This window comes from Nymphalis io, chromosome 4 (assembly GCF_905147045.1).
Source record: "Nymphalis io chromosome 4, ilAglIoxx1.1, whole genome shotgun sequence".
In the NCBI taxonomy this organism is placed as follows: Eukaryota; Metazoa; Arthropoda; class Insecta; order Lepidoptera; family Nymphalidae; genus Nymphalis; species Nymphalis io.
Window position 1 is genome coordinate 696,051 of NC_065891.1, and position 23,279 is coordinate 719,329.

General features: G+C 38.1%; 1 protein-coding gene across 1 annotated transcript; it reads left to right on the forward strand.

Annotated features, from left to right (window-relative positions):
- Positions 1-1,217: 1,217 nt before the first annotated feature.
- LOC126781743 (tumor necrosis factor receptor superfamily member wengen) lies at positions 1,218-22,931 on the forward strand. The gene is made up of 4 exons (XM_050506773.1): positions 1,218-1,626; positions 3,184-3,637; positions 8,495-8,614; positions 22,717-22,931. Exons 1-4 carry the CDS (start codon positions 1,609-1,611, stop codon positions 22,776-22,778), a joined length of 654 nt encoding a protein of 217 aa, XP_050362730.1. The 5' UTR covers positions 1,218-1,608; the 3' UTR covers positions 22,779-22,931.
- The last annotated feature ends 348 nt before the right edge of the window (positions 22,932-23,279 follow it).

Genomic DNA, 23,279 nt, shown 5'->3' on the forward strand with positions numbered 1-23,279 from the left:
TTAAAAATTAAAAACTGCGTCAAATTTAATTAAATAAAAAGTAAAAAATGTGATTATATTCCCTAGCGCCAAGTCTACTATCATAAATAAGCAGATAAATACAAAATGTTTCCCTCACAGCTCGGTTAGTGTATACGTTAGGTATATGTCCTTTGTTAAGTTTCGTAAACAGGTACGAAAAAAAAAATTCTATCTGTCTGTGTAATTTAGATTTCAACATCTGAGGAGAATGCTAATCCAGTACCATATAAAGTTTTTTTTTATAGAATAGGAAGGCGGACGAGCATATGAGCCACATGATGGTAAGTGCTCACCAATGCCCATAGACATTAGCATTGTAAGAAATGATAGTCATCGCTTACATTACCAACGCGCCACCAACCTTGGGAACCAAGATGTTATATCCCTTGTGCCTGTTCACACAGGTTCACTCACCCTTCAAACCGGAACACAACAATACCAAGTACTGCGGTTTTGCTGTAGAATAAAAGATGCTGAAGTACTATTGATAACGGAAACAAAAACAAACAATTCAATGTTTTTCGGGTGTAGTTGGAAAACAAAAAAATATTTTGATTAAAAATATTAAAAAGTAAAATTTAAAAACCTCGTTTTGTTTTAATTAAATCCTGAAAAATATTTATCCCCCAAAACAGGGAATGCAGTTACTATGGCAACATTATACGCACACATTGACAAACTATCTCTGTCTCAACCGCGGTTTCTATCTATTAGTTTCTCTGTCTACGGTCTGTAGCAATAGCTTGTTTTTTAATTAGAATTGTCTATTTTAAGTTAGCATATTTAAATAATGATTATTTAGTAAAAAAAAATGTAAAAATCCTAAGCATTCATAAAATTATCATGTAGACAATATATGTATTAATATTATACGTATTACGTACCTTAGTATAAAGTTTAGTGCATCATACATATTTCTGTAAAAATCTGAAACCTACCTAAATGATCTTAAGTTATGTGAGATGACGTTACATATAACCGGAACAAATATTAAGTTACATATTTTCATAATTTCTTATTAATAAAATAATAAAATATAAATTTATACAATACGACTTTAAAATATATTTACACATAATTATAAGATGTATATATGAATATATCTAGTGTAACTACATATTAGAGTACGGTGGCAGTATTTAGTTCTATTAGAAACTAGACAAATACGTGGGAAGACCGTCATAAGTCATAATAACTCATGGTTACTGGCTAGACGAAAGTTGAGTCGAGGCTCGAGAGAATCTCAGGTCGAGCGTCGCGACACCGGGCACCGGCACTAACGCGGGTCGCGGGCTCGGACGGGTTCTGTCAGCTTAGTTACATTTACAAGCCAGTAGGCGTAGCGCATCGGTAACGTTGCATGTATTTATATCGCGCGTTAAAAGATACACTGTAAACATCGATATAAACAAAACTTTATAAAATGTGTGCGTATAAAATACAATAAGCGACTGTTCATATGTTGATTAACGTTATAATTTATTTTGTAAATTATACGTTTACGAAGAAAGATGTGATGTGCCAGTGAAAGTGTTGTATTATATGAGGAGATGAGGGATGACCTTTATGGAAATATAGGAGAGCTACATGAATCTAAGTACTAAGGTAAAATTGTTATATATTTTTAAATATATAATATATTTATATCGTTTATGTGAGACATGCGTGATAAAAGTTAATAATAGTTTTATACATTTATTTAAGTTATACGTGCAATTACTAGTATATTATTGGATTTTTCGAAACATGCTCTATATGATATTTATATTTTAGTGTCTAAAATATAAATTATGTAAGCAAAAGGATTTTTATATTCATATGAATGTATTTATTATTTTTTTTTTAATAAACCATTATAAGTAATATGACTTACTTCGGCAAAGTATAATACTTGACCAATATTTATGTAGATAGAAGCCTATCGATAATACGTAAAGATTTAGGTCCATTTATATGCGTCGGACGTTACGTTTAAAATTAAGGTTACAAGGGTTTTAGAAAGTTGTTAGTTGCAACTTACTTGTAGAGATTACATGAAAGTGTTTCATTATAATACGATTTTTTTTTTTTATAATTTGTCATCAAATATTCAACTGAAACGTTCTTGATTCCAAGTTGAATGAACTAAAAACGCAAACCTCAAAGGTTCTTTTAAAAGCTAAACAATTAATTTTGCGAACTGTTACTTCACTTGTGTTAAATATTTTCATTTCGCGGGTATTAAAAGTCAAACTCTCTTCTCCGTCTTAACGATTTTATTATTTTAATACAACTCAATATGATATCAACAGTGTTAACAACCAACTTGTTTCGCAGCTCAATGATGATTGCCGTTCTTACTTTTAAAACACAAAAATGAGAAATTATATCAACTGTATTAGTACTCAACTGACTAATAATAATATAATATTCATCGGAACCGGTAGTCAAATTAGAGCTACTAAATAATAAAAATACGAAATATTTAAACATACAATATAAAAATAAACAAGCAAAAATTACATGTTTTGTAGTAAATATAACAATAATATAAATTATAATTTATTACTCAGGTTTCTTATAGACAAGCGTGCTACATCCTAGACCGTTTTGATGCTTAACATCAGGCAAGTCAACCGCTGTCAAACGCTGGTCAAACGCTGGCCTCTTAATTGTAAAAAAAAAAAATATATATTACATTATTTTCATAGTGCAGACTTATTTTAATGGACACGGCTATTCTTTACAAAATGCTCAACACTTATTTGAAATTAAAACATGATTATTTTATCAAGCTAACAATTGTAACCCTCGTAACAAATAACAAGGATACAATCTTGCATTTGAATTTGAAGTCTTCAATAAATTTTGCACACACTTGTAACTGGTATACGATATAATTTACTAATTTATTTATAAAGGATTTTTTTTTTCAAATGCTATTTTTTCTTGGTAATTCTACATACAAATACCAAAAAGGAATACATTTAATTGTGTATATTAGTTCTATTAAATAATGTGCATTAAAAATATAGTTGTATTTAATTATAAATCCAACGTTCCTATTATTATCAATTTATAGTTTGATGTCCGATTTTTATTTTATTTGATTTGATGTTATGGATGGACGAGGCAATATAACTGACAATTTATTTTTATAAAACCATTTATTTATCTGTGCAGGTAATGCGAGGAGAGATAGCGAAGTTGTGTTTGGTGATCGCTACCCTCGCGCTCGGGACCGTATCGAGCGGCGGCGCGTGCGAGCGGGGGCGCACTTGGTGGCACCGGCAGCGCGGTGCCTGCATCCCCTGCACTCGCTGCGACCCGCGCCGCCTCGCCGTGAAGTATCCATGCGAACTGCACCGGGACACCATTTGCCAACCCCTTTACGAGGTCCGCATCTGGCCCTTCAACACGGAGAAAGACAATGACGCGAGTGAAACGTCCAGTGACTATGAATATTATGAGGACACAGACTACAGCGGTGAAGTGAGTGATGACCTAGAGTGGGATATCCAGACATCGACCCTAACTCTTGCCGTCAGTGGGTGTATAGTGTTTTTTGTGGTTGTTGTAACTCTGTCGCTCTATCACGCGAAGCAATGGCGAATGCTGAAACAAACCCTTAAGACAGGTGAATTAATTTATTATAAAAATTTATTACTTATTGATTTAAACTAATGAATTATTTATTATAATACTCCTTTGTACATATAATATACGCGCGTATTTTGTATGGACAAAGGAGTTAAGAAATATTCTGTGACAAAAATAACTTGTAGAATGCCGACTAGACGAGTATATTTTTGACAGACTTGTCTTCGCTGTAAGATATTATAACTAAACATCTTAACTTTGCCCTGGCGCTGTGGCCTGATAATTTATTTCCTCACTCGATAGGTACATGGTAGGAATAACATTCTAATCGTACTCATTATTATCTTTTAATTTTTTAAGTCCATTTGTAAGCAGATTTTTTTTCAGAAGTCAAAATTTTGATAAAATCTTTACCGTAACAGCCTGTGAATGTTCCACTACTGGACTAAAGGCCTCCTCTCCTCTTTTTGAGGTGAAGGTTTGGAGCTTATTCCCCCACGCTTCTCCAATGCGGATTGGTGGAATACACATTTCAGTGAAATTACTCACAACGTTTTCCTTCACCGTAAAGCACGAGATGAATTATAATCACAAATTAAGCACATGAAAATTCAGTGGTGCTTGCCCGGGTTTGAATCCACGATCATTTTAAGTTAAGATTCACGCGTTCTTACCACTGGGCCGTCTCGGCTCTTTACGGATCTTACGGAAATCTTTACGGAAATTGTTATTTGATCTTTTTGCCTGATTTAATTCATCATTGGCTCGCTTTTATAATACCATTTATTTAAAATCGACAATATGATTTCCTCGTTCTTCATCGATTTATCTCTATCTCTCGCGTCTAGTTATATTCTCTTGTATTCTCTCTCTGTTATTCCTTTGTACATGTCACCCTTAAAACTTCTTCCTTTTTGTATCCTAGAGAAATGTTTGGCCGTATTCGACTGTATTGATTAAATTTTCTTAAACTAAATAATGCGATTAATCACTATAATATTTCTGAAACTAGGTCTTTCTAAGATCGGATACATTCATGTAGGAATTCATAACATCCTAAATAAAATTAAGCTAGATAATAATCCATAATTTATAAATACTACATAATATACAAGCTACTCACAATAACATTTAACGTTTATTATTGTTTAACGATTCTCCTGATCGATTCTATTAAAATACCGAAATATAATACGAAATAAATAATAAATTGTTCTACAATGTCGGAACGATATTATACTACAACACATAGTTATACAAACCAACAATCTAAAATAAGCGGATAAAATTACGTTACATAAACAAATTTCAAATATTAGCGTCAATAACAGTTTATTTATTCAGGACGCTGATGGACGAGCGGCCTTCATGTTTAACTATGGACATTGGACAAGGCATGCCCTATAGTTTTATCTATGTGGGCGAGTCTAACGAAATAGACGACGTTCAATGAATATCAAGAGATTAAACGATTAACATCTTCGACCTTAGCTTAACATCTATTTGGTCGGATACAAGTATCATACTTCTTAAGTACATGTATTTCATTGTTCAATAACATTAAAACGATTGAATTTGTGTATTTGATAATAATAAATTTAACGGAGGTTTTTTTTAACTAGATCTGCGTGATACTTACGGAATTGAGTGTCAATTATATATTAAAATACACATAAAGAGTATTCATGGTCTAATATTAACAAGCCGCAGGAGCGCACAAAGCGCGGATATATTAGGTACTTTATACAGTATACTATTCTTTATTTATATAAATGATATTTCTGAAGATAGTGCTAATTAACCGAAGTGAAATGACAGGCATACATTTGTGCCATTTTTTCGCGTTTATTGCGCTCTTCGAACGCGAAGCGACGTGATACTTGGTAGTGCTCTTATTACCAGAATATAAACTTTCCTTCGGCGATCTTCTGTCGTCTTTTTAAAACACCTTTTATATAGTTTCATCATGTCAATGTTGTTTCTAATGCATTTTAATCGCAATAGTGTACGGCATAATACCGTTACTCCTTTAAATCTAGAAAGCGACATCACTGATATATTTACCGTTAAAAAACGTCAGTCTTTTCTCTTGACGACTATTATATAATATTTTAAATAAATTGAATATATTTTTTTGTAAATGTAGGTAGGCCGACAGGCACATGTGCCACATGATGGTAAGCGGTCACCATCGCCCTTCGACATTGGTATGGTAAGAATACCATCATCCATCCCTTACATCGCCAATTTGCCACCAATTTTGGGAACAAGATGTAGTCTGTAGGAACACTGGTTCACTCACCCGTCAAACTGCAATACAACAATATTCGTTAAGTACCTATTGCTTCTTAGCGATAGAATATATGAAAAGTGGGTGGTACATGACATGGCGCGAATAAATATGTTGAGATGTCTCTTGTTTTTTTTATTTATTTTTAAAGGCAGCATACCTTGTAGGTACGTACAGAATAATTAAAGATAAATTTTAATAATTAAAATATAAAAAATGTTTTTATATACAATAATTTTTTATCAAATTTAATGTCACAAATCACAAAATGACTAAAGCTTATTGACAAGTAGGTAAAAATTATAACTTCGATCTGTACGAATTGTAGAATGATTTTGATCTCGTTTAGATTGTGATTGAGAAATAGCCTTAAGGCAGGCACAGTCTATAAAAATAATAATAATTCAAATACCACTTGTTTTGCCACTTTTGGCTTCTAAAAGCATTAGATTCCTCTGAAGATGTATGAACAAACTCACTTCCGGGTTATAATATTAATTAGGATACTTGAAATAAATTGTAATAGAAATAAACAGTTGAATTATGATTAAAATATAAATATGATTATTTCATGGACCTAATTTTATTGAGATATGTTTATCGATCGAACGAAGGTGTTTATGTGTTTACACTTGTATTTTATGATCCAAAGCTTTTATAACAAATAATGGGAAACAAACAAACGCTTCGGGCGGATTAGTGAATTATGGTTCATTCCGCCCACCAGTGACGCCGTGAGTCTTTCTATTAAGTTGTATAGGCTAGCCCACACAGCGTTTGAGTGTGCTTCATCTAAAACATCGTAAATGTGCATTTGGCTTGAAGGTGAACAGCGCAGGCGGTGAGCCCGCGTAAACAATGCGGGTTTGTTTAAACATGTGCGCTACTAATTCTGACCCGTGTTGCCGACCGCCACCAAAACAATAGCTAACGGTGTTTTTTGTTTGCATTCGCTTATACCGAAATCAGAACACAGCCGGTAGCTAAAGCGATTCGTATTTGGCTTCACTATGATCTACCGTTCCGTTTTTTTTTTACGCACAGGAAACAGTTAGCTCATATACTGTAACTCTTTTATTTTCATTGATAGCGATTTCAATGTTTTTTAAATGTGCTTATGTATTAATATATAAAAAATGGTGTTCAAATATATATTTTTAAACGATATACCTACCTTGATATGAAATAACAAATCATATTACTAAATGTATTTTATTTTGCTTATTATTTTCATTTAGCCACAGCTTCAAGATAATGTCAACATTAAATAATTTTCTACAATACCAATAGGGCTAGTTTTAAGAGCAAACTCGAAACACCGCAAAAAACGTAAGTGAAATGTCAGAAAGTTATATGCGACATATATACGACTATAGTAATTATAACATGTCAAGAATATACGCAACAAAATAGTACATAAGTTAGTCGGTTGCCAACATTACACGGGTGAGCAATGAACTGAGTTCTAACAGAATTGCACTACAGTTTACAGCGATTCCATTTTATTATTTTTAAGAACTGCAAATCAAGCAGTACCTAAGACATTAATAATAATTTATAATTAAATATAACTCATAAGTGTGAGAATTTTATACAACTTGAAATGATTCTTTATAATATACACTAATATTATAAATGCGAAAGTTACTCTGTCTCTGAATCGATTTTGATGAAATTTGATATGATGCTAGCTTGGACCCCAACGAAAGACATGAGCTACGTTTTATACCTTAAACACCTGCTCTCCCTCCTAACATTTTATATGCTTACATTCACTATTTGTAAATAATTACTATCAATACATATAAATGTATCGACGGAACTTACCAATATATTAGGTACAAAACTTTCACTCGTCGCCCAAGAAGAAATATTTTATTGCAGTTTTATTAGGCTTGAATCGTTTTATTCAAGTCCATCACACGTGATACGAATATTTTTTAATATAGTATATAAGAAGTATCAGCTTGTGAATGTTCCACTGCCTAAGGCCTCTTCTCCCTTTGAGGACAAAGCTTGAAGCTTATTCTACCACACAGCTCTAATGCTGGGCGGTAGATACACAGTTGGGTTGACAGAATTTCAGTGAAATTAGTTAAATGCAAGTTTCCTCACGATGTTTTCCTTCACCGCCACGATATGAATTATAAACACAAATTAAGTTCATGAAAATTCAGTGAATCGGCGATCATCGGATAAGATTCACGCGATTAACCACTGAGCTATTGTGGCCCGGCGACATTTAGTAAAATAATGAATAATCTAGAATGAGTTTCGAACTATCGATCAATAAGTACCTAGCCATATCAAATTTTAACACAGGTTTCATAAAAACAGGCAAAAACTAAAAATAAATTCAATCACGGTCTACATCCGTTCTGTTTTTTTTACGAGACAAAAATGTAGTGTTTTTTATTTTATAATTGACTTCGACTGTTTTTTACATTAAATTGTGATCGATGGTAGCGAAAACAAAACAGACAGCTTGCTTACTAGCCGTTTGAAGAATATGTCGTTGATTGATTTATAAATAAAATAAAAAATACTAGATATACATTGATGTTACAAGTCTTTTCTAATCTAATGTTCATTTTTTTCTTTCAGATGTACAAGATTTATCAGCTAAGCTGAGACTGATGGAGGCTGGAGATGCTCCAGCGGATCCGATTCCCAGTGATCATCACATTTACTGCAATATACATGTCGGCAAAGATGCTTTGCTTGGTAAGTTATTAAAATAGAATTAGAAATATGAAAGTTATAATTTACTTTAAAAATTAAAAAGGTTGTGTTTCATCTCAGGAACGTTCACGCAATCATTACACATATCTCAAAATTCTCATCGTTATCTTAGAACCAATGACCATGCCGCTTCGCCTTCGATAATTCTTTTTTTAAACCAATAGGCATTAATATCGGTAGGTAGACAGTCTAGTTTTCTGTAAAGCTAAAAATACACCGCTACGCCACAAACATATGACGCTCGTTACCGACGCGTTAACAACAGAACCAAGAGAAGATTTAAAAAAAAGGAATCCCTAAAGGGAATGTTTACGGCGTCGTAGTCGTAACTCGTTAGCGGACAGCGGGCCGGCGCAGGCGTCTCGGGCCGAGCCGTGCGACGCTCTCTGGCGTCATGCCAGTTATTGGATCCAGTTAAATGTTCTAAAATAAAGTCGCGTGGGTGCACTCGCCAGCGTTACTTTGATTTGCTGGGGTCACATTGATTTCGATTCTTGTGAACCATTTTATGTTCTAATTTAAAAATAATATAATAACCCTACAATTATTGATCTAACGTATTTTTGTTATTCAACGTACTATGCTATTAAAGATACGATGCAAAAATTGAACACACCAAAAATATTTTCATTTCATTTTCTTAGTATTCCCAAATATTATTTTGTAATATATTTAATATGACTTTGTACATACATATAATTATAGATAATTTAAATATTATAAAACGTAGTTGCTGACTCTACCTACATAGTTGCAAAATTGTAATGATTTGCCATGCTAGTTTGTTTCGCACGGTTTTATTTCACATTAGCTTTTGCACGCGGAGCCGTTCGTCTGTGCATTACTTTGTAGCGTAACACTTCTTACCTCGCCAAAAATAAAAAATATCGTCTATAAGACATTCTATTGATTTCAATTAATAATCAAAATTTTAAAGCGAATATAACCTTTGTTTTGTTTTTTAATTAATAAAATCCTTTGCTGTTTGCCACATGTTATGAGTAGATTTTCGAGACCAAAATTTATCAAGGAAAATAGTTGTAGTAAAAAATTGTGACAATTGATAAATGACCGGTTTGAAATGGAACTGCATGTGATTTCACGTTCATTTCACATGGTTAAACCATGACATAACCATAGACATTAATTAAGCGAAAGGACGACAACATTATTCAGATACTTAGTAAGATTTCATTTCAAGCTTGACACACAGAAGTGTGTCGAGCGAAGAGCATCGAATTAAAAGAATCTCTTTCTTATTATCTATGCGAAATTTTAAAGTTTCACGTTGCTATCTCCGAAATGTGCACGTATAATAAAGACGACAGACAGCGAAACTACAGACAGACAAAAATACGGTATGGAAATGGGAATTTACATTTCGATTTAATCTTCAATCCTCTGTCTTAGATAATAATTAAATTTGTTTCAAATGATTTCCTATATCGATCGGTTAATGTAAAAGTTTAATAATAGTTCTTCTTTCATTTCCATGAAATATGAGACGAGAGTAAAAAATTTAATACAACCGAATCGATTGAATATGCCAAGTAATGGAACGAATCATTCAACAGTAATAATTTAAAACTTGTAATTTCGCGTTTCGCGCGTAACGTCTGATAACTTGGAAGTGTTTATTGAAACGTCTAAATGAAATAAAAGTTTTTTAAATAATTTAAAATTATTAAAATGTTTTTAGTCCAATTATAGGTGATATAAATATTATATAAACGCTAAAGTTTCATTTTTAGTTTAAAATGTATCGAAAATCTGGATTAAAACAAGTAGATAATACATCTGCTTGTTGCTTAATCACAGATAAGAACTTCATTATTTATCATTGAATATAGATATTTACAAATATTCAATTCAATGTATTTAATAAAATATAAGTTCTCGAGCACTGCAGATATGCGTTTCGAGCAATACGCACGTGCGTGTTGCGTTCATTTAGTCGTATTTGTAATGCAGGCTTGTCCCTCACACTGCACCGCTTCCGCCCCCGAGGTTTTCACTCGCCGCCGGGAAGCCTCTCACTTCCTGCTCATACCAATTTTTGACAATTAATGATAAATAAACATTAATATAGAATTTATTGGTTTGTTGACACCAACGTTCCAAACTAGCGCGTCAGTGAAGATCGGAATAATCAAATATTTGGCGTTGAAGCTTTTAATTCCCGTATACAACCACGACCCGCTTTGTAAGATGTTAGTTCTAATTAGATGAAAGTAGCGAATATTATAATAATGAATCAAAAATGTATAAAATAGATAAACAAAGGAGGCGACGAGTAACATCATGCAGGTGTTTTTATAACCTGTTTTTCATGAAAAGCACATTTATGTTGCGCTGAATACTCGCATATTTATAATCTCATATGAAACAGACTAAACAAAACGCGATGCGCGTGAGCATTGAACTCGACTTAATATTCAGCCGGTGCTCGCGTCGTGGGATAAAGAATAAGGCGGTCTCTGAGAAGTATCGCTGATAGATTTCGGCGTATCTTCACGTCTCCATGTTATTTGATTGTGCCAATTATGAGCCATCAATAACTTTAATTATTGCTGAACGCCGAGACGTTACGAATAGCATTTATTGTATGAAAATAGAAAATTTCACTCGTCAATCTTATTTTAATTAAATTAATAAAATAAATTATTGTACGTACTTATTTATTAAAAACATGAAGAGATCGCTGTTCCTAATAATAATAATTGTATTTTGTATCTTTTGGTGTAAAATAATGCATAGGTATTTTTATTATCCGTGCAGTGACGGAGAAAGAATACATTTCACTGCCCCTCTCTTTCCCATGGGTGTCGTAAGAGGCGACTAAGGGATATCTGAGCGACCATCTGCTCATCTGGTGGTAGGATGCTAACATCCGCCTGGCTTGTTACCACCGTACGCATGGTGAAAAACTCGTGAAGTGGCTTGCAGCCGCGTTTCGAGGTCAGCCAGCGTACAGCCAGAGCCCGAGCGAGTATTGCCGCGATGGGTGTTGGTCCGGTTGGAGACGGCTGTTGAACCAATGCCGGGGGAAACTGTATTAACCTGCCGGTCAGGGAGACCCGAAGAAACGGCTGTTCCGCTGGCCGCCCGTGGCATAGTACAGGGGCCCGAGCGTGCCTAACCAGCTCGTGAGGCTGCCCCACCAGGCCACGCATAATCTCGGGGTGGACCGTCGTGCCGGTTGGTGACCGGTAGGTGGGGTCCCGGCGGCCACTTCCGGGGGGGTTCGGGGGCCCTTCCGTCCGGCGGGTCAGTGTATTTTTCCTTTTGGCAACCACTTAGGGAAACACGCCTCCACACTTTGCCCATCCCTATCGTGGCAATACATCGCTCGCTTCACGTCTCTTTTCCATTTAATTTCTCCCAAATGGCGCAACAAAAAAGAAATAACGGTCGTACAGCGGTGCTCACCCCCACCATACCCTCGCTGTTTGAGGTCGAGTTCTCTAACATCCGAGGACTCCACACTAACCTCAACGCTGTCCACCACCATCTCGAGAGAGCACGGCCAGCAATGTTGTTTCTCACGGAGACACAAATACTCCGTCCTGCCGATACCAGCTACCTTAATTATCCCGGCTACACGCTTGAAGAATCCTTCAAAGCGAAAGCCGGAGTATGCTTGTTCGTCAGGACGGATGTTTGCTGTCACCGACTGCGCTGCTTGGAGGACCCCTCCTTCTCCATGTTGGTGGTACGTGTGGACCTGGTTCGTCAGAGCCGAGTCTACGTGTGCCTCTACAGATCCCACAATGGTGACTTGGAGACAAGCCGATTATTTGACCATCTTAGTCGGGTGGCAGATGCTGCGCAAGAGCAATTTCCTAACGCGGAATTGGTGTTTTTGGGGGACTTTAATGCTCACCACGAATCCTGGTTGAAATCCCTCAAAACTGACCATGCTGGAAGGACTGCTCATGCTTTTGCTCTCACACATGACTTGACCCAACTGGTTGATCAGCCCACCAGGATCCCAGACATTGATGGGCAAGCACCTTCTCTACTGGACCTTCTGCTGACTTCTCACCCGGTGGAATATCAGGTTGTGGTTCAGGCTCCTCTTGGCTCTTCGGATCACAGCCTTATTTCTACCAGAGTGCCACAGGCCAAGCTGCCGCCACTAGCGGTATGCAAACGTCGCGTTTGGCACTATAAGTCGGCGGATTGGGACGGTATGCGCGATTACTATGCGTCGGTCCCTTGGAAGGAACGTTGCTTCAGTGGGAATGACCCGACAGCTAGTGCCGCTGCTGTTGCTGGCGAGATCATGCTGGGAATGGAATACTACATTCCTAGCTCAGATCTCGTCAGTAGGAGTACGCGTAACCGTTGGTTCACTCGTGAATGTGCCGATGCTGTATCAGCTAAGCAGGCGGCATATCGCAAGTGGATCAACGGCTGCATTAGCGGGGCATCTAACATTGACTCACTGAAAGCAAACTATAATAAAAATTCCAAGTCCTGTAGAAAGGCATACACGAGAGCGGATGCACAGCGCATTGTACAGATTGGTCATGACCTTGTTTCGCATCCTAGGGGCTCCCGTAGCTTCTGGCGTCTGACCAAGTCTGTGCAAAATAATTTCTGCCAACCTTCGCTGCCACCGCTCAGAAATCCGGACGGATCGCTAGCTCACAGTCCGCAAGAGCAAGCTGATCTCCTGGCTAAACTCTTTGCCGACAATTCCGTCATCGATGATTGTAGTGCACTGCCACCTACAATACCTGCATGTGGCCATACGATGCCTGACATTAAAATCAGGCAACGTGATGTGCGTGCGGAGCTGCAATCACTTGATGTACGGAAAGCTAGCGGTCCCGATGGAATACCAGCCATAGTGCTGAAGAAGTGCGCAGCGGTGCTGTCTCCTGTGTTAACGCGCCTGTTCCAACTTTCTCTCTCTTCGGGAAGTGTGCCGGAGGCTTGGAGAAGAGCTAATGTGCAAGCGGTTCCCAAAAAAGGGGATCGGTCTGACCCGGCAAATTATCGGCCAATAGCTATCACCTCAGTACTTTGTAAGGTGATGGAACGGATTTTAAACAACCAACTGATCCATTACCTAGAAGATCACTGTCTAATTAATGATCGTCAGTACGGGTTTCGACCAAAACGGTCCACAGGTGATCTTCTAGCGTACGTAACACACCTCTGGGGTGAAGCTATCGACAAGCATGGAGAATCGTTGGCTGTCAGCCTCGATATCTCCAAGGCTTTCGACAGGGTCTGACACAGAAGTCTTCTCTCCAAGCTACCGGCATATGGTCTGCCTGCTCAGCTATGCACCTGGATTGCCAGCTTCCTACACAAGCGTAGCCTTCGTGTTTTAGTAGATGGTTGCGCTTCACAATTCTATGTAGTGAATGCTGGGGTCCCCCAGGGATCTGTGCTATCTCCCACACTCTTTCTTTTGCATATCAATGATATGCTCTCCCTTGGGAACATACATTGCTATGCAGATGATAGTACAGTGCATGGTGGATACCACGGACGCGCAGTGGCTGGGCGGGCGGAAACTGAGGAGAGGCGGGAGAATCTTGTCATTGAACTCGATAGGACGTTAGATCTCATCGCCAAATGGGGCTCTGATAATCTTGTTGAGTTTAATGCCAAGAAAACACAGGTATGCGCTCTCACGGCGAAAAAGTCAACATTTTCCCCTCTTCCCTCCCTCTGTGGTACTCCGCTGGTGATGCAAAGCAAAATCCGTGCAGTGACGGAGAAAGAATACATTTCACTGCCCCTCTCTTTCCCATGGGTGTCGTAAGAGGCGACTAAGGGATATCTGAGCGACCATCTGCTCACCTGGTGGTAGGATGCTAACATCCGCCTGGCTTGTTACCACCGTACGCATGGTGAAAAACTCGTGAAGTGGCTTGCAGCCGCGTTTCGAGGTCAGCCAGCGTACAGCCAGAGCCCGAGCGAGTATTGCCGCGATGGGTGTTGGTCCGGTTGGAGACGGCTGTTGAACCAATGCCGGGGGAAACTGTATTGACCTGCCGGTCAGGGAGACCCGAAGAAACGGCTGTTCCGCTGGCCGCCCGTGGCATAGTACAGGGGCCCGAGCGTGCCTAACCAGCTCGTGAGGCTGCCCCACCAGGCCACGCATAATCTCGGGGTGGACCGTCGTGCCGGTTGGTGACCGGTAGGTGGGGTCCCGGCGGCCACTTCCGGGGGGGTTCGGGGGCCCTTCCGTCCGGCGGGTCAGTGTATTTTTCCTTTTGGCAACCACTTGGGGAAACACGCCTCCACACTTTGCCCATCCCTATCGTGGCAATACATCGCTCGCTTCACGTCTCTTTTCCATTTAATTTCTCCCAAATGGCGCAACAAAAAAGAAATAACGGTCGTACAGCGGTGCTCACCCCCACCATACCCTCGCTGTTTGAGGTCGAGTTCTCTAACATCCGAGGACTCCACACTAACCTCAACGCTGTCCACCACCATCTCGAGACAGCACGGCCAGCAATGTTGTTTCTCACGGAGACACAAATACTCCGTCCTGCCGATACCAGCTACCTTAATTATCCCGGCTACACGCTTGAAGAATCCTTCAAAGCGAAAGCCGGAGTATGCTTGTTCGTCAGGACGGATGTTTGCTGTCACCGACTGCGCTGCTTGGAGGACCCCTCCTTCTCCATGTTGGTGGTACGTGTGGACCTGGTTCGTCAGAGCCGAGTCTACGTGTGCCTCTACAGATCCCACAATGGTGACTTGGAGACAAGCCGACTATTTGACCATCTTAGTCGGGTGGCAGATGCTGCGCAAGAGCAATTTCCTAACGCGGAATTGGTGTTTTTGGGGGACTTTAATGCTCACCACGAATCCTGGTTGAAATCCCTCAAAACTGACCATGCTGGAAGGACTGCTCATGCTTTTGCTCTCACACATGACTTGACCCAACTGGTTGATCAGCCCACCAGGATCCCAGACATTGATGGGCAAGCACCTTCTCTACTGGACCTTCTGCTGACTTCTCACCCGGTGGAATATCAGGTTGTGGTTCAGGCTCCTCTTGGCTCTTCGGATCACAGCCTTATTTCTACCAGAGTGCCACAGGCCAAGCTGCCGCCACTAGCGGTATGCAAACGTCGCGTTTGGCACTATAAGTCGGCGGATTGGGACGGTATGCGCGATTACTATGCGTCGGTCCCTTGGAAGGAACGTTGCTTCAGTGGGAATGACCCGACAGCTAGTGCCGCTGCTGTTGCTGGCGAGATCATGCTGGGAATGGAATACTACATTCCTAGCTCAGATCTCGTCAGTAGGAGTACGCGTAACCGTTGGTTCACTCGTGAATGTGCCGATGCTGTATCAGCTAAGCAGGCGGCATATCGCAAGTGGATCAACGGCTGCATTAGCGGGGCATCTAACATTGACTCACTGAAAGCAAACTATAATAAAAATTCCAAGTCCTGTAGAAAGGCATACACGAGAGCGGATGCACAGCGCATTGTACAGATTGGTCATGACCTTGTTTCGCATCCTAGGGGCTCCCGTAGCTTCTGGCGTCTGACCAAGTCTGTGCAAAACAATTTCTGCCAACCTTCGCTGCCACCGCTCAGAAATCCGGACGGATCGCTAGCTCACAGTCCGCAAGAGCAAGCTGATCTCCTGGCTAAACTCTTTGCCGACAATTCCGTCATCGATGATTGTAGTGCACTGCCACCTACAATACCTGCATGTGGCCATACGATGCCTGACATTAAAATCAGGCAACGTGATGTGCGTGCGGAGCTGCAATCACTTGATGTACGGAAAGCTAGCGGTCCCGATGGAATACCAGCCATAGTGCTGAAGAAGTGCGCAGCGGAGCTGTCTCCTGTGTTAACGCGCCTGTTCCAACTTTCTCTCTCTTCGGGAAGTGTGCCGGAGGCTTGGAGAAGAGCTAATGTGCAAGCGGTTCCCAAAAAAGGGGATCGGTCTGACCCGGCAAATTATCGGCCAATAGCTATCACCTCAGTACTTTGTAAGGTGATGGAACGGATTTTAAACAACCAACTGATCCATTACCTAGAAGATCACTGTCTAATTAATGATCGTCAGTACGGTTTTCGACCAAAACGGTCCACAGGTGATCTTCTAGCGTACGTAACACACCTCTGGGGTGAAGCTATCGACAAGCATGGAGAATCGTTGGCTGTCAGCCTTGATATCTCCAAGGCTTTCGACAGGGTCTGGCACAGAAGTCTTCTCTCCAAGCTACCGGCATATGGTCTGCCTGCTCAGCTATGCACCTGGATTGCCAGCTTCCTACACAAGCGTAGCCTTCGTGTTTTAGTAGATGGTTGCGCTTCACAATTCTATGTAGTGAATGCTGGGGTCCCCCAGGGATCTGTGCTATCTCCCACACTCTTTCTTTTGCATATCAATGATATGCTCTCCCTTGGGAACATACATTGCTATGCAGATGATAGTACAGTGCATGGTGGATACCACGGACGCGCAGTGGCTGGGCGGGCGGAAACTGAGGAGAGGCGGGAGAATCTTGTCATTGAACTCGATAGGACGTTAGATCTCATCGCCAAATGGGGCTCTGATAATCTTGTTGAGTTTAATGCCAAGAAAACACAGGTATGCGCTCTCACGGCGAAAAAGTCAACATTTTCCCCTCTTCCCTCCCTCTGTGGTACTCCGCTGGTGATGCAAAGCAAAATCGCCATGCTGGGGATTGACGTTCGCTGCGACCTTAGTCCAAGGGATTACATCGAGGCTGTTATAAAAACAGCTTCACGGAAACTCGGAGTTCTGAACAAGGTGCGGCGCTTTTTCACACCACAACAACTGTGCCTGCTGTACAAAACACAGGTACGGTCTTGCGTGGAATATTGCTCGCACCTTTGGGATGGCTCCGCTAAGTACCTACTTGAGGCCTTGGACCGGTTGCAGCGACGTGCCGTACGCATTATTGGCGACGTAAAGGTCACAAACACCCTTGAACCTTTACAATTGCGTCGTGAGATAGCAGCACTGAGCGCTTTCTATCGACTGTATCACGGCGAGTGCTCTGAGGAATTATTCTCTCTAATTCCTGCTTCCCCCTTCCTTCTTAAGTCCACGCGGGCTGGTTCTCGATGTCACCGCCTAACTGTGACATCAATTCCATCGCGAACAAAGAAATTTGGCAACTCCTTTCTTTGTCGCACTTCCAAAAAATGGAATTCCTTACCAGCTCACGTATTCCCCTCCTCTTACAACCCGGGTTCCTTCAAACGAGGCGTGAAGAGGCATCTTGCGGGCCGGCAAGGCGAAGGCGGCTAGTGCAGAACGTTTTTCCCGTCTGTACTGGCCGTCGTCGCGTTTGGACTCTACTACCACTTACCATCAGGTGGAGTAGAGTCATTTGCCCTCCCGGCGATATAAAAAAAAAAAAAAAAATTCTATTCGATATTATTTTTAATAAACAAATGTTTTAAATTAGTAACACATATGTAAATTTGACGATGAATTGCATAATATACATATATATCAAAAGATCGCAAGTAAATAATTCCATATTATATATGCGAGAAGTATGCAACGTATTAATACACTACGTATCAAAATTCTTCAAAACCTCAAACCTTCTCCTCAAAAAGGGAGAGGAGGCCTTAGCCCAGCAGTGGGACATTCACAGGCTGTTACTGTATCAAAATTAAACATTTGTCATGTTTGTCATGTAGTACTAACTTGCTTAACTAACGTTTTGTTTTAAATATATCATATATATTTATAATGAAAATGGTTTAGCCTATCCCCGATCTTAATAATAAATAATAATACCGTTTAATTAACAATTGTACGTATGTATTAGCGACAGCGCCGTTATTCAATTTATTACGGCAAACCCTCAATTACCGTACCGTGTAATTGAAGTTTTTACCTAGTAGTGTTAGTGTACATGACTTCTTTCGCGTGAAAGTCCGTATCAATACGATAGATTTAAAAAAATCATTATCGTGTTCTGTTGCTCCCTTTCATTATTTGATAAATTTATTTAATGTACAAGCACACGGTTTCTAACTGCTTCATTATATGTATATATAAAAAGTTTGAATCGTAATTTCATTGTGAAACAGAGGTCAAATTGTGTCCGCGTTTATTGGTTTGGGTAATATTAACTGCTAATGTCAAAATTTTATCCATATAGCGAACGATTATTTTTTTGCACGTTATTTGAAATTGTTTTACAACCAGTTCAGGCTAATATACAAAATATTTAGAAGTTATTTAAAAAGAACTTTCCTCGATTATCGCTCTTTCTGTTTGTGAAAACTTATTTATTCTTTATTCGGAACAACGGATGGGGTTTAACGGACTGTTTAAATTTACACAATTACATTATGATTTAATAATATTATATTTGTAATTTTATAAATATATAAATATAACCATTGACTTGCTATCCAATACAACCGTTTATATTTTTTTCATACACTAAATGGCTCATGTAAATTAAAATCCACATTATTTTTATGTCACGAATTCAGGCAATCTAGCAATAACTAATAGCATATATAAAATCCGGCTTAATACTTGATTATTCTCAAGGAACTGTTTAAATAATTGGGCACCCTGTTCATATACTTCTTTTTATATTTGTGTGTGTAATGGAAACAAGTTACTTTCGTAGAACGATAGTAAAACGTAGTCCAGTCACGTTAAATCGTGATCATGTAAAGAAACACAGCTCGAACCATTATGGTAACGAAATTACTATTAAACCATTATTCTTGTTGTTGACGTATTCTGATTCAATAGTAAAAGCTTTAAAAAAAACAACAATATTAATAAATTTTATTATAAAAAAGTGTGGTAAATTAAATAAAATATATTATTTATTCAAGTAGGCCTATAATAATAAATTTGAATCATTTTACAGTATCAAATCTATAACAACCGGCACGAAACCTCATAACAAGGTGACAAGCACAGCACTCTTTACAGATTAAAAGTATTTGCAACATTAAAATTAATTAAAACATTCAATATGTATCAAACGATAATATTCAAAGATCCCAAGCAGCAGATAAACTTTGAACGAAAATAGAAAGTTTACTACGAGTTCCGGAAAGCTTTAATTATTCGTAAACGTAAAAAATGTTCGTTTTTATAAATATGAACGGATGTACTAGGTAAAACGTGCGTCACGAACGGCCCCATTTCTCTTGCCAGGAAATGGCCCAAAGCTTCCCTTCGAGATGTTTGTGCAGTCAATAATAGACTCCATCCAATCTAAACTGTTTATTGACGATCTATCATAAATGCCAGAAGCATTGACGTACATACAAAATATATAAGTACATATAGTTATTTCTCACTTTACGATTGCGGCAGCGGCCATTACGCGCGGTAATACTCTTAAACGTTATAAAACATTTGATTTGTTCTATTCTCATCTGACTACATAGCTGCGTAGATACATTATATATTACTTAATGAAGCTAAGACAAATTGTACGCGAAAACAAACATTCATATTTATGTGTATAAAATGAAAAGGTTTTGTGTATTTATCAATTTGATGACGTCAATTTTTTTCATATATTTTTTTAAACATACAATTTTCTTTGTTTCTTGTGTTTATTTTTAGTAACCATATTATATACACAACAAAAAAAAACATTAACATAATATACAACAAAACAATAATTGAGTGAACCATGAACGAACTCGGCCAATATGGTAGCCGTGTACAGAATTGCAAACTCGCTTGCGAATTTCCTTTCCTTTCCGGGCTGCGGAAGTGGGTTCATGAGTGCGATATGGACATCTTCTTAACATGCGAAACGCTCGTTGGCGAATCGTCGGTAATTGTTAATCAATACTCACCGATCGTATCCAAAATTTCCATGTAATAATATGGAATCATTTACATAAATAAGTACCTGGCAACAGTTTATTAACGTTTCAATAATTGTAAGAGTTCTTTTTTCATTTGTTTTAATTTAAATTTAAATCGACAGAAGCAATGGATATTAGACAAATATAAAATTATTGTTTAAAAATATTAGTGTTTCAGACGTGATAATAATAGTAAAAAAGTTAACACAAAAAGCAAGAAAAGTTAATAGGTTATCAATGAATCTTACTTACTAAATTTTGATCGAAATAATAAATAGTTTTGAAATGTTAACTGACACAAAACTATTTACAGTCGCATTATGATCAGATACGTATATACTCGTAGACTAATTCGCGGAGGTCCACTGCGTCGATGCATCTGCTATTACGATTCTATTCAGTGCATAAAAATAATGACTGATTAATTCTCCATGCACGTTCTATTGTATCGCACAGATCAGTGGGTAGGTGCTAAAGCACGACTAGCAAAAGATACTCGTTATTATCGTGCGCGGCCTCCACGTGTAGAGCGTTGAGTTATATTTGTTTTTATTTAACTATGTCGAGTTATGTCCAATTTAACAAAGACAATTGTTTATAATTTTTTTTTAATAATAATACATGTTTCCGATCTCGATAGCAAATACATAAAAAATATATACCATATGTTATTTATTATAATATCCAGACGCGTTATCAATACACACAATCTACATTATCTTAATTCCTTACAAATATTTACTGTCCGGCGTCGGATTTACGATCCACGCGTATAAATAGTATTGAATGAATGGCCCTTGAAAGTCAATCACAGAGAATCGTCTGATGCCAAGACCCGACCCTTATCATGCTTTAAATATCTCGTCGCACCACTCAGACTGGACGACAAATGATTTATTATGTTTATGCAGTGTCCCTGGCTCCATAAAGCCGTCTCGTTGTAAATAAGATTTAAATTGTTCGCTGCTCTCCAGACGGATCATAGAATTGGCGAGCGTTTGAAGGTTAAATCATATTAAAACAGAGACTGAAGTTTAGATAAGAAACTTCCTGGAAACTGCGTCTGAAATAGGCGGCTCGCGCACGTTCCCTCACACTTGCCAATATCGCGTCTGTTTATAAACATTGCCTCGGCGTTTAATTTAATTAGTAGTTCGCAAATAGAACATTTAAAAAATAAATTTAAGTAAACTTTTTAATATAATTTAACATCAGCTTCTATTAACAGTGACTTAAAAAAATTAAAACTTTTGAAAAGACGTCTCTTTTGATAAACCATTTAAGTTATGAGTTCGTAGGTACTTCTACTATATATATTTACTATTATATAAATTTAGTAGGTACTTCTATTATATAAATTTACCTACATAATACTTAAAATTCAATATTTACCTACATAAAACGCTTCAGCTTAATGTGTTAATTATTTTAATAATTATCAATACTTTGTGACAATTAAAATTAAACTATTAGTTGTCGTTATTTCTTCCCACTTTTTTAAAACATAAAAAGTTTAGTGTGAGTTATTTTTTTTTTCTTTTTCTGACGTGCAACTACAACTGCTACTACTAGTTGAGCGCAAAATATTATCCCAATGTCACTTATAAAAGAGATGAGACAACTCGGTTTTATGAAGGGTTACAGTAGATAAAATATGAGTTATCTTTAGCAAATAGGTAACAGACACTGTGTTTTAGACATTTTGGAAGCTTAAAAATCTCTCGTTTAAAGTTTTGGCAGCTTTCAAAAACTCCCGAACCGATAATTTCTCTCTCAAAAGATAATATTAACATCTCATATAGCCTATTTCCAATCTAATAACATAAACTGAAATAATATGAAATGTCCATATCAAACAGATCAGTAGGTTTTGCGAAAAATCGGAAATTGGAGATTTATTGGTTACTTCTTTATTATTATAGTATAGATTATCATTTATCATAAATAATTAGTAAATATGTTTATTTATTAAGATATATGACATCATAACACGTGTAAGAAGTATGAACAACGCAAGCAATTTTAATTTCCTTAAGTTCGTTACATTTAGTCAACCGCGAATAGCATCGCCAGCTGTGTGCCGTTTAGAATTCCAAACGCACGCGCATGCGCCGTAAATTCAAATACGGTTGCTACAAACCGCAATTAGCATAAGCTCTTTTCAAAAGGAAGTTTTTTTATTACAAACATCGAGTTACGCAAGATTAATTGCTACGTATGTAAATAATACATCTTTTTTCATTGCAGGTCCTGTCTCGACCAAAAAAGGCTTGGGGAACGTCTACACGCAGGAGAAACACTCTCCTTGACCGATGACCACCGATAAGCAAACGAAACAAGTACAAAATATATCGAAGAACCTCGCACATCACTTAGAAGGGACATAATAAACTTATTTTTGTAACACGAAATATATAATTCACTAAAAAAAAAATATTCATTTACTTTCCAAATTCGATCATTAAGTTGTATTTGATAGTGTTTTTAGAAGCTATTTCAAATAATTTAATTTTCAAAAATCTTGTTTCATATTACTTTCCTTTTAGGGGTCCGTTCACACAGACCGGCTCGGAGAGGAGAGCAGATTTTTATCACGTTGGAAACAGTGTTTTGAGTGATTGTAGTAAAGTTTATTTTTGCATTTGCACCTTTTTTGTCATTAAAAATGCCTGAACGCGCTTCGTGTGAAGTAATAAAAGGAGCCGACCGGCTCCGCATGCGTGCTCTTTCTCGCTCGCACCCGCTTTCAGATCTCTTCCAGCCGGTCGATGTGAAATAGTTGGCGGCTCCGCTCCGGCCAATTCCAAGCG